At 34.9% G+C, this 12,276-nt stretch overlaps 1 protein-coding gene and 1 long non-coding RNA gene across 7 annotated transcripts in view; one reads left to right on the top strand and one right to left on the bottom strand.

Moving 5' to 3' along the window:
- Positions 1-8,481, bottom strand: part of LOC112162588 (regulating synaptic membrane exocytosis protein 2) — a 44,401-nt gene extending 35,920 nt beyond the window's left edge. The window contains exons 1-5 of the mRNA XM_036214325.1: positions 8,345-8,481; positions 7,926-8,097; positions 2,219-2,251; positions 2,013-2,114; positions 1,482-1,692 (exon numbers count right to left, since the gene is read on the bottom strand). Coding sequence (XP_036070218.1) covers positions 1,482-1,692; positions 2,013-2,114; positions 2,219-2,251; positions 7,926-8,086 — 507 coding nt within the window. The 5' untranslated portion in view covers positions 8,087-8,097; positions 8,345-8,481. The remainder of the gene's footprint in view (positions 1-1,481; positions 1,693-2,012; positions 2,115-2,218; positions 2,252-7,925; positions 8,098-8,344) is intronic.
- Positions 7,733-12,276, top strand: part of LOC112162590 — a 7,165-nt gene continuing 2,621 nt past the window's right edge. Inside the window, exons 1-4 of one of the 6 annotated variants that reach the window (XR_002922102.2) lie at positions 7,733-7,872; positions 7,982-10,708; positions 11,091-11,162; positions 11,250-11,419. This is a non-coding gene — a long non-coding RNA (uncharacterized LOC112162590). Of the gene's footprint in view, positions 7,873-7,981; positions 11,420-12,276 lie in introns of all 6 variants that reach the window. The other 5 variants (XR_004948710.1, XR_004948711.1, XR_002922101.2 and 2 more) reach the window with 5 other exon arrangements.

The following is a 12,276-nucleotide window of genomic DNA, read 5'->3' as shown; positions in this document are numbered from 1 at the left end:
TCTTTGCAAAAATTGATAACACCTAAGAATAAAGTTTTATTTTAAAGTTGGAAAGCTGCTCAAACAAACCCAAATCTTTCTAAAAGCTTCTACAAACAACCTATTTTCTCATAATGACATCGCTGTCTCGTGATGACATTGTTTTCTCATGATAGAGACATATTTTTTGAGATAACGACATAATTTTCTTGTAATAACAACATTGTTTTCTCATGATTACAACATCTTTTTCTATTGTTAACATCTCTACCTTTCTTTTTTCTCCGTTTCTTTATGACATTTACTATGAGAGGCCATGTTATAAAACTTTTGACTCAATGTGAGTAAAGCTTCATGTGTCCAGTCCAGATCAATGACTGTATAAAATAACTGGACCGAGTAAGTGTGACACATAAAATAGTTTACTCCCGGCTTCAGTTTAGCCGCCATGTTGGAGCCAGACATCATCAGTGAGCAGTGATTGGTCCGAGTCGGTCTGAGTCATCGTTTCTATGGGAACCACTCTAATTAATCGAGTGTGAGCTTGTTGGAAGGCCACACCCCCATCACTTGAATGCGTGCTACACAAAATCTGCCAGTTTTATTTTGTCTGAACAAATCAAAGAGTCGTTTCTTTGAGTCCTGACTCCAAAAGACAAAAGTGCTTGAAGAACCCGCCCAAGAATTGGGTTTTAAGATGTTGGAAAATCAACAGATTTATCAAAGACTAGAAGACTAGAAAGAAAAAAAGTCCCAAGATAAAGTTTCTGCATTTTATAGGAAGTTTTGAGTTAAATCTGGGATTCCTTGATCAGTTAAACCAGTTTCCATAAAGGTGCATTTGCTGAAATCTTACATCTGAGTTTTTCATTTTTAGAAGTTAACCAAAAACTTCCTAACTTCCGACTTCCTAACTCCTAAAAGACTGTATAGCGTCCTGGATTTTAACGCAATTCACTACTTTTTTTTCTGACAAATATGGCGTCACGCATTTACTGAAGTAGAAACCTAATAAATATAAACATTTTACAAATAGTTTTTATGAATCCACTGTGTTCCGATGATAAATAAATCGGATGGTTTATAAAATTCAAATTTAAATATTTTTTTGTCCAATGAAAAAACATTCAAATGCAATGCATTGTGGTCTATATGCGCATTAAATTTATTTTGGGAAACTTCTAGGGATCTAAATTGGGTTTTTTTTCGGAAACCACAAAAAAAAAAAATGCAAACACCCAATAAAGTGGTGAAAGAATTATGGAAGCAGCAATTAGTTTAGCAAAACTTCTCGTTTCTTCCGCATTTTTAGGTTTTTAGCAAAAAAAGTAGAGGAAAATTTTCTAAAAACTCAACATATTTTGACCAAAATGATTTAAAAATCATTTTTAAAAAGTTCAATTTTCCTTATCAATGAAATAAACGACACAACTTTAGCTTAACTAAAGTGTTTGAGCAGAAAACTCAAGTACAGATTATTTTTAAAGTAGTAACAGTAAAACCTTGTTGGCTCTGAGCGGGACACGCCCCCCACAGCGTGCGCAGAAGCGGCTCTGACAGTAGCAGCACGCCCTGCCGCAGCCGTCCGCAAACTTGGTCTTGTGACAGATGCCGCAGGTGGGAGACTCCGCCCTCACCGTCTGAACCGCTGGAGGCTCCTCCCCCAACTTTTTCACCTGGTCTTTGTACATCTCAAACTGCTGATGTAACTTCCTGTGGGGGAGAAGATGTCACGTGAGATTAACAGAAACATGAAGGCTTTTTGGTAATCTGATCCTCTTGGATCAGATTACAGATTGAAGAGTTGATCAGGTCTGAAGAGTATTGAGATTTTTATTTCTGCAAGATGTGATTAATTTGACAAAATCTATGAAAATTTGAGGCAGTTTCCTTAAAGAATCGACTGATAGTTCCTCATTTCTGGTTTCAATCTGCAAAAACAAAATAAATTAGCGCCTAAAACGTCTCAATTTTGCGAGTTTCTTTGTTTCTGGGTTCAGCCGAGGTCGATCCGGCTCCTAGTTTTTACTCACGTCTGCGACTCGCTGTCAGTCGGACTTTTAACCTGTAGAACCTCGGACACATTGGCAGCAACGTTATTGACCAACTGACTGAACCCTGAGAGGGGATTCCACCTGTCCAGGTAACACAGACAGTCAGCCGACGCGGGGCAGCCAGGGGAAAAAAGGGGGCGGGGCAAAGCGGATAAAAGGTGAGGTGCGGCTACACGGATACTCACAACGCCGAAGGAGGTTTCCCTTCCTCCTGATCCCTGCAGGACCCAACATGGTGAAATAAAATCAAAACAGGATGTCAGAACAAAAACAAACAACAAAATATCAGAAAAACTGATGAGTGAAAACTAAGCTGCTGATATGAAGGTTTTTGCTTTGTTTACTGTAAGTTTTTATTTATTTATTTAGTCTGCTGCATAATAATACGCTAGAGCATCTAGAATTAGATGCATAAAAGTCTACAAGAGCAGAGTTTTTTTAGCTAAATTTGAGAAACAGAGTATGGAAAACGTGCGGTTCTCCCTTGATTTTTCAGCTAAATGTGAAATGTTTAGAATGTGGAACCAGCGACTAGATCATCCACAACTACAACCGTTACTTCCTCAGTTATGAAACTATTGCAGCCAAATGTAACAAGAATCTCTCACTTCATCCTGAAGAGTCCATCCATCCGTCATCAGAACCCACTGAATCCCTTCCAGGGTCATGGGGTTGCTGGAGCCTATCCCACTAGGGGGAAGGCGGGGTTACAGGTCGCCAATCACACATTAACGAAGGATTTTTTTGGGGACTGTGGGAGGAAACCGAGTTCATGGAGAAATTTTAACGAGAAATTTTAATCTTGGCTTTCAAAAATTATTTTTCACATTTTTTTTGTGTGTTCATTTTGGGCAGCAGCTCAAAAAAATAAAGTAAAATTAGAGCAAAAATTAAAGCTATTAAATTTTTTTACTCCAGTTTTGGTCTTTGAACTTCTTCCGTAAGCAAATTTTTTTGGTTTAATAAATGTCATTTTAAGCCTCCATCCATAGAAAAATGCCACAAAAATAAACTTTTTGTCAGCAGGTTGGACTTTTATCCCCTTTATTTGTGCTTTTATTCTCTTCCTTTACCTACAGGGGCCTAAAAAGGACAAAAAGCTCTTTAGATGATGCCTAAGAAAACCAAAACTACTGTTTAATGTAGCATTCAGATTAGTGTTGTTTTTAATCTAAGAAAATACGTTTTAAGCCTCATCAAATGTGGTGAAGTTGGTTTTATTTTTCTGCTTTTTGTAAATCACAAATCTTTAGTTTTATTCTGAAAATCCTCATAAGTGTGCGTGTGCTATGAACGGCTGAAGGCTGTTTTGTTTCAGGGAAGAAGTCAGAAGTTTTAAGCTGTTATTGTTGAATTAGGACTCAAAATAAAAAAAAGAACTTTTACAGTTGTTCTTAAAATATGAAACATGTGGAAGAAGTTATTTTTTTATCTTTAAAGATTAGGAATATTCTAGATTATAGTAATAAACCTTTAAATAATGTTTATTTTATTAAAGTTGTGTTCCTTTCTTGCTTATTGTGTGAAAAATATTGAATTTAAAGTTCATTTTGCTGCATATTTTACATTAGAACTTATAATAAGAATCTTAGAATAGATTGAGTGGTCAACAAAAACAAATTTTAGTTTTATAAAATGACTCTTTGATGTTTTGTCATTTTTTTAAAACTACAGTTCACCTTTTGACTTCAGCAGCTTCAAAAATACATTTAAACACAAAAATAAACAACAGAAATTACATGGAAAAGATGGAAAAATAAAAAAAAACACTGAAACACAACAAAACTCACACTGCTTCTCGGTAAGGTGTTTTTTTTCTTAACTCGGACCGTTTTTCTGATTTTAAGAACAGCTTTGACCTTTAATAATTCATCATAATGAATCTACAAACCCAACAATCTCTTCATCATAGGAACATTTTTAGAAAATAATAAATAAATTGTGATAATCAAGAAGAATTCTCACGCCTAAATTGAAATATTCCAGCCTTCAAAATAAAAGAATCAGACACAAAGTCTAAATATTTGTCTTTAGTGACATCTAGTGGCCATAAGAATAACAACACCTCCAAGAATAAAACTGCTAATTGGTAATTTATGATGAACAAGATATTATAAACGTTTCAAAAAGGATATAAAGCTAAAAGTTTGCCAAACTCAAAAGAAAAAAAACTGAATATATCAGCATTTAAACCAAACCTTTAATTTGAAAAAAGGCTGAAGATGATTTTTTTAAACTGAAAGTTCTTAGTCAAAAATAATAAACTAAATATAGTAATAGAATAAATCTTACAGTGTTTTTTAGTTGGTAATGAAAATGAAAATCCAAAATGTTAATGTTTTTGGATTTTTATTAACAAAAAGTTTCTGCTAACTTAAAGAAAATCAGTAACTCAATGTGATGTCATTGGTATGAATGTATTTAGCGTAAATGTTCCAGATTATCCCACAATTTATTGATGCAAGCAGAAAAACATGTGGTCCTAGGATTGAGCCCTGGGGTACTCCATTGGAAACCACAAGCAGCAGAGAGTCGGAGTCGGCCATTTTTACACAATGTAATCAAAATAAGAGATATAATAAACCAGTTTTATATTTAAAATATAAATTTGACCTGAAACTAATAATAATATTTGACTGGTACACAACACTAAACAAAGCAGCACAATATCTGCACTATAGCAATTTGTTCTATAATACCTAATGCTATGAGATTTAAAAAAAAAACATTAAAATTATTATTTTTTTTGTTTTTTAATATTTCATATATGGATACTTTCTGAGAAAACTGGGCCAAAAAACAACATCCAGATGAAAGATTTCTAGGAAAATCCGACTTACAAACAAAACTAGAGCAAAAACAAACATCTATGGTCAGAGTATTGTTTCATAAAGATGAGTGGGGTAATATTTACATTTATTATGTACAGTTTAAAAAAAATTGTATGTAAAATGGTTTTAAGATTTTTTATTTAAAACAAAGTTATAACACATAATTGTGATTTATTTTAGAAGAAATCCTTGGAATTTAGTGCCTGTCAAAGCTTCAACCAACCCTTTGTTTTGTTTGTGGATTTAAATACTTTAATTTTGCTCTTTGCTATAAGACTTTAAAACAGATTCATATAAATTATTGTAATTTTTGCAATCAAAAAATGACTAAATTTACTACTCTGAATTTTTTTTTCTTCTTACAGTTTAAGTTAATTATGGCATGGTCATGTAGTATAATGACAAAAATATATACTATATATGCAAGACTTGCAGCTAAAAATATGGACATTAAATATTGCCAAAAAGAAAACACTCCAAATGCCATCAGCTCCAGATTAACAATGAATTGTAAAAACTCAGAAATGCATTTTTAAGCTTAATTTTCTTTAAATATCATCAAAAAAATAACAAAAGAACATGCTAAAAACACAATTTTAATCAGAATCGGTCTATAATTTGGTATTTTTACCAATTTTTTCAGACTTTCTGTCATCAAAGTGCAGATTCAAAAGATTGTAAATAAAGAAATACTTACTAAATCCAACATTAAGATTAATTTTCTCAATGTGGGTCCTCCATAATCAGAAAAATGCCACAAGAACTCGTTAAAAACACAACTTTTGTTGGAGTTTGTCTTTAAATAGATCTTATTTGCAAACGTTTTCAGATGTTCTTTCATCACATTGCAGGTTTAGAGCGTTTCAAAAACTCAGAACTGTATACGTAATTTTCTTTACATATATCCTCAATAATCAGAAAGTGTTCACGAGAAAATGTTAAAAACACCATTTTTATCAAAGTAATTTGATATTTCTCAGATGTTCTTCTACCAAACTTCTACTTCAAGTGAACTTTGAGGGATTTTCTGCAGCAGCAATCATTAAAGCTGAAGTTTACTCTCTGCATATTTTTAACTTAAAAAAAATGGTTATATTTGACAGTTTTTACTTTTTTTTGTCAGGGAAAATAATCTTTATAAATGTGTATATTTTGAATTAAAGCGGTAGAAAGGAGTTATCATTGTTTGTGAAATTATTTGCGATTTAATTGTGTGAAAGCTTAGTCTGCATTCAAACTACAGTGATTCTCCTGCTCCTTTCTGTACGTTTTTTGGCATGTAAAAACTCAATCACACTTTCAGCATTTTCAGTAATCTTGGTATCAAAACGTTCAGCTTGTTCGGACATTACTGCTTGGTATTTTTGGTATTTAAGCTTTATAGTTTTTGAAATATTAAGCAAAATATGCTCCACAGGAAATGAAGGATAAAGTCTTCAAATTTCAAAATTTGAAGTAGATTAACAATAAATCTTTAAATATATTCATGGAGCTTAGCTAGTATTTAATCAATGTTTTAGCAATTTGGGATGACATGGCATCTACTGGGGTTACTTTATGCTAATTTGGAGTTTAGCTAATGTTTAGCAACTTTTGTTTGATATCTACTGGGGTTTTTATAGGCTAATTTTCAGTTTAGCCTCTATTTTAGCAACATGCTAACGTTTTTGACAAAGTTAGTTTACTGAGGATTTTTAGGCTATTTTGGAGTTTAGCTAGTATTTAAGCAACGAGCTAGCTTTTTGGTTAATTTGGCCTCTACTGAGGTTATTTTATGCTAATTTGGAGTTTAGCTAATATTTAAAAAAAAAACTTGCTAACGTTTTTGGCTAATTTGGCACCTACTAAGAGTTTTTAGGCTAATTTAGATATTAGCTTCTTTTTTAGCAACATGCTAACATTTTTGACAAATTTTGTTGACTGAGGACTTTAAGGCTATTTTGGAGTTAAGCTAGTATTTAAGCAATGTGTTAGCTTTTTTGGCAAACATCGCAACTACTGAGGTTACTTTATGCCAATTTGGAGTTTAGCTAATGTCTTGGCAACTTTTGTTTATCTACTGGGGTTTTTATAGGCTAATCTTGAGTTTAGCTTCTATTTTAGCAAAAGGCTTATGTTTTTGGCAAATTTGGTTTACTGGGGACTTTTAGGCTGTTTTGGAGTTTAGCTAGTATTTAAGCAATAAGCTAGCTTTTTTGGTTAATTTGGCATCTACTAATTTTATTTTATGCTAATTTGGAGCTTAGCTATTTTTTAGCAACTTGCTAACGTTTTTGGCTAATTTGACCCTTACTAAGATTTTTTATACTAACTTAGAGATTAGCTTCTTTTTAGCAACATGCTAACGTTTTTGACAAAGTTAGTTTACTGAGGACTTTTAGGCTAATTTGGAGTTTAGCTAGTATTTAAGCAACAAGCTAGCTTTTTAGTTTATTTAGCCTCTACTGAGGTTATTTTATGCTAATTTGGAGTCAAGCTATTATTTTAGCAACATGCTAACCTTTTTGTCTAAATTGTTATCTACTGAGGTTTTTTAGACTCATTTAAAGTTTAGCTTCTATTTTAGTAACATGCTAACATTTTTAACAAATTTAGTTTACTGACAATTTTAGGCTATTTTTGAGTTTTGCTAGTTTTTAAGCAATGTGTAAAGCTTTTTTTTTAGCTAATTTGGCATCAACTACTGGGGTTATTTTCTCCTATTAGGAGTTTAGCTAATATTTAGGTAACACACTAAATATTTTCCCAAAATTGGCATGTATTAGGGATTTTTTTTTTATCCATTAACTACTTTTTTTCCGAAATTTAGGTCAACTTCAGCACTCTTTCATAGTTCTGTAATTAAATTTTCAGTCTTTTAGACAATGTAACATTCTGCAAACAGCTTTTGCATTTTCAGCAAATACCTTCAACAATTAAAGTAAATTGCGTCACAATTTTCAACAAAAAGCTTCAGCATCTTCAGCCACCACTTTCTGCAGAAAACATTCACACCAACATCATCGCAGGTAATGAATCTCTAGTTTTTAAATGAGTTGGACCTGCAGCTAATTTGTCTCACTTCAGCATGCTCTGCTCCTTCTCCTCCTCCTTCTTCTGTCGCTCCATGACCGAGAGGATGATGCGCCGCTCCTCCTCGGTCAGGTGGCTCAGGTCCGGCAGGTCTGACCCGCTCCCGGTCCCAGCCCCGCCGGGCGGCGCAGGTCCGGCCGCTCGAGACATCCTCGGAACCGCTGGAAGAGACGGACGCGGCCGGTCAGACCGTCACACCACTGATGAGGCGGGATGATGATGATGGTGATGGGGGGGCGAGGATGGGAGGCTGTAACATTTTGTCCACCTCCAGGTGCGCGTGCGGCGCCGCGCGAGCCCCGCGGAAGGAGCTCCATCTGCGCCTCCGCCCGCCATCATATCACCCACCGGTTTATCCCCTCATCCATCCATCATCTATGCATCATCCACACCCTCCCTCTCTCTCACCGACAGGCGCAGCGGTGTCCTCTTGCCTGTTTATTCTGCAGTCATGTCGCCTCCTCCGGTGTTCGGCAGCGGCGGCGGCGGCTCCGGTCGGCTCCGCGTCCCGGCGCTCATCCTCCCCCCGCGCCCCGCCTCCGCTGTGGCGCTACCCCGCCGCGGGTCGTCGAGTCGTGTCGGCGGTGGTGGTTCGTGGGAGAGCGGCGGAGACGGAGGAGAAAATAAATAAATCCTCCATAGAAAAAGGGGCGGGGCCACGCGGTGACGGCGTTACGTACGACAAAGATCAGCAGGTCGTTGACGGGTGGGCAATGGTGGTGGAGGTGCGGGGGTGGAGGGAGGGAGGGAGGGAGGCTAAACATAGACCTGCAGCCAAAGATAGAAATACTACCGAACACCTTCAACTGTCCGCGTCTGGATGTTTAAATAAAGTTTTTCTAAAAAAAGAAAAATATTATTAGAACGCCTAAATATAGCTCAAAGATGAAGGAAAATTCAGCCTAGTTTATAGAATAGAATAGAATAGAATAGAATAGAATAGAATGAGCACATTAACATTAAATCCCATCTGTAAATCTGTGGTTTCACGAAATTAACAACACGGTCATTGGGGAATTGCTCCCTCTAATGGTCAAATATGGTATAAATCCAATTGTAAACAAAAATTCATTTGCATAAATTAAAATTAGCTTTGAGTATTTTCACCATTTATATTAATAATATTAATTATAAGTGATTTTTATACCAGAATTTGGAGAAGGTCATACATTATATAACACATTTTTTTGCTAATTCCATGTAAACAAAAACATATTACTTCAGTATACTTCATTTAATCCAAAAATATGTTATTTTTCAACATTTAAATGTTTTTTCTTTAGACACCTTTACATTACAGAGTTATTCTTTTTCTCAATTAATTTTGATACAAGTTAATACTTACCCAATTTTTTAATGATTTGGATCTACAGATATGATGTACACAGAACATTATTGTTATTGCACATGCTGATTAAATTAAATTACCCCAATTCCAGTCAAACATTGAAATAATTTTTGATTTATTCTGCCCCAATTTAACCCTGGAGAGCTATCGCTGGAGGATTTTTACCCGAGCAAAAGTATTTACATGATTTTTCATATGTTACATTTTTCCCTGGATAAAGTCTCACTTGTCCTAGGAATGGATTGACCAAATGCCAAGTTACCGGTATCGTTATTTTAATTTTTGATTCTCGTTTGGGACTTTTTTGTTCTCAAATTCCTATTTTTTCAGTAATTTTGAATGTTTTTAGGATCTTCCAATGCTTTTTTTTAAATTTTGTTACATATAACACAATTGAAAATAAAATAAAACTAATTTATCATGTATTGTCATATTTTGATCTGGTTTTATGACAAATGGGGGAGCATATAATATCAGGTAAAAATTACCCAACAAAAGTGATGCTGTAACTTTTATAGTGAAAGTGTTCTAAGGTTAATTAAGTGTTTGTTTGTTTTTTAATTTAGTGGCTTTCCTAATTTGACTTTACTTTGTTATATGCGCTAAAATGAATAGATCTTATTTAAGATCCTTTAAATCATTTCATCAAACTGGAAGGCCTGTATCACTGCACTTACTTGTTGGGGACGATAGATGGCAGTATTGCGCTAATCTACACTAACGTTAAAAAGTTACTTTGGTCCTTATCTCTAATTATTTACTGTACTAATAGTTTTAAATTGTCTATCAACCTTCGAGAAAATTAACGCAGTTAAAAAAAAATACCAAAAAAAAACTGTCCTTAACTTATTTGGCTCCTCACTGTACTTTAGCGAAGTATTAATAAAATTAAAATCAGAATTTCCTTTGTACTGTCACGTATGCACAATAAAACTATGGTGCTCTCCAGGTGCTTTAAAATATATAAAAGTCCGTTTTAAAAATAAAAACACATTTTTTAAAAATCAGAAAATATAAGAGCAACAATATTTACATCCAGAATGATAATATTAGACCGCACAGGTGACCATAGAGTAATGTAGGATTGCATATGTGAATTATAAATACATTTTAAAAATTGTGGGAGAAGATAAAAGAAACTCCTCTATTGATTCAGATCTAAAGACATCAGATAACAAGAAGGATCTGAATATTCCATGTCCTCCTCATATATGGATGTTTTCTCCGGTCACTCCAGTTCTTCCCACAGTCCAAAAACAGATTTCATAGGTTAACTGATTATTCTAAATTAAGCACCAGCTCAGGATGTGCCCCAACTTTACCCAACAGCTGAGATAGGCTCCAGCAACGCCACGTCTCCATGAGGGACTCAGTGGGTTCTGAAGATGGATCAGCGTCCAAACTGTGAAGAACAAGAAGGAATTGTTTGTACTTCCTGTTTTATTTTGAAAAATCTTTTGCTTCCTGTCTGTGTTTACAGTAGTTAGATATAACATATGCTCACATTTAACTAGACACTTCAAACTCTCTTTCTATCAGCTGAATTTTGAAACATTTTCATTTTTTCTTCTGTTCATGTTTGAGTTTAAGACATTTATTTAATATATATTTTTTACTTAAACTTTAATTTTCTGCCTTTTCTTTTCTGCGTTTGCATGTTGAGGAAGCATCCCTCAGTTGAAGTCTGATTTTGAAGGAGTTAATTCAATGTTTATGAACTTTACAAATGTAATGTAACACAAAATTGTCATTTAGTGTGATTAATAACGTCTAAAAGTAATGTTTAACAATTTTTCATGTTAACAGGCCTCATTACCTCTGAGGGATGTTGACTCCAGCTCTCTGAAGGGGATCAGTGTGATGTCATCATGTGATCATGTGATGCATAATTCAGACTTAAGAGGATTATTGTGTGGTTTTTTTTTCCTCTTAAATGTATTTGCTTGTTTTGTTTGTTTGATCCAGGACGAAGCGTAAACCTGCAGACGTCTGTTTTCCGATGAGAGGACAGATGACCAGCAGCCGGCCGACAGATGAAGCTGAAGGCGTGCGCGGTTTTCCTTCTGCTGGGCTGTTTCCTGTGGAGGGTGGCGTGCAGGATGCCTGACTTCACTCCTGCTGCGCCAACGCTGCAGGTGAGACAGGTGCTGCTGAGGCACCAAAGATCTGAAGCTAACGAGAGGATGTAATGATGCTGAATTCAAAATCAGCTTAGTTTTTACTGCCTCAATATTAAAACAATAACAAAAAAGGCAATTTTGACTTGATTCAACACTTTTTATGTCTTTGGAGCAAATATTCTGCTTTATAAACTCCTCAATATCAACATCAGACTCATGCTTTGACATTTTTAGGCCAATCTGCTTATTATAATCAGCAGATTAGTTGATGGAGGTCAAGGCTTAAATCATCTACAACAGATATAGAATAATACTGTTTGTAGTACACACTAACATCTTGTTTTAAGAGGTTTCTTTTTTAAATAAATCTATAGCATTTAAGAAAACATTTTTTAGGGGAAAATCTGTTTTTATAAAAGATGGGAGAATGAGGTTGTCTTAGGAAATAAAACTTTAGGACATGTTAGCATGAAAGAGCAAACAAACTAAGTTCCTCAATGGATGCAGATCTGGAGCGACCACAGCGTCTTCAAATCCCCAAACTCCCCTCAGCCTCCCTATTAGCCCCCTACAGTCTCATCCTGAACCTCAGTCATCCTCACCCACCTATTTATAGAGCAGGGGTGTCAAAATCCAAAACACACCTTAGGTCGCGGGCCAAACAGGATAAACATTTATTAAATGCTCTAAAACAATATTTTTTTAAAATTTTACAACCATAACTTTTTAATACAATTATGAACTAGATATATAGCATTACCTGTGATAATGCTAGTATGAATGCTGTAAGCTGAATTTGACCGCTGAAGATGCTGAAACTGATAGCTAAAAACGCTGAAGATGATAGCCAGCTTAAATAGCTGTCAGATAAG

The sequence above is a fragment of the Oryzias melastigma genome, linkage group LG11 (genome assembly GCF_002922805.2).
Source record: "Oryzias melastigma strain HK-1 linkage group LG11, ASM292280v2, whole genome shotgun sequence".
Classification (NCBI taxonomy): Eukaryota; Metazoa; Chordata; class Actinopteri; order Beloniformes; family Adrianichthyidae; genus Oryzias; species Oryzias melastigma.
This window is presented reverse-complemented; position numbering and strand designations above follow the sequence as displayed.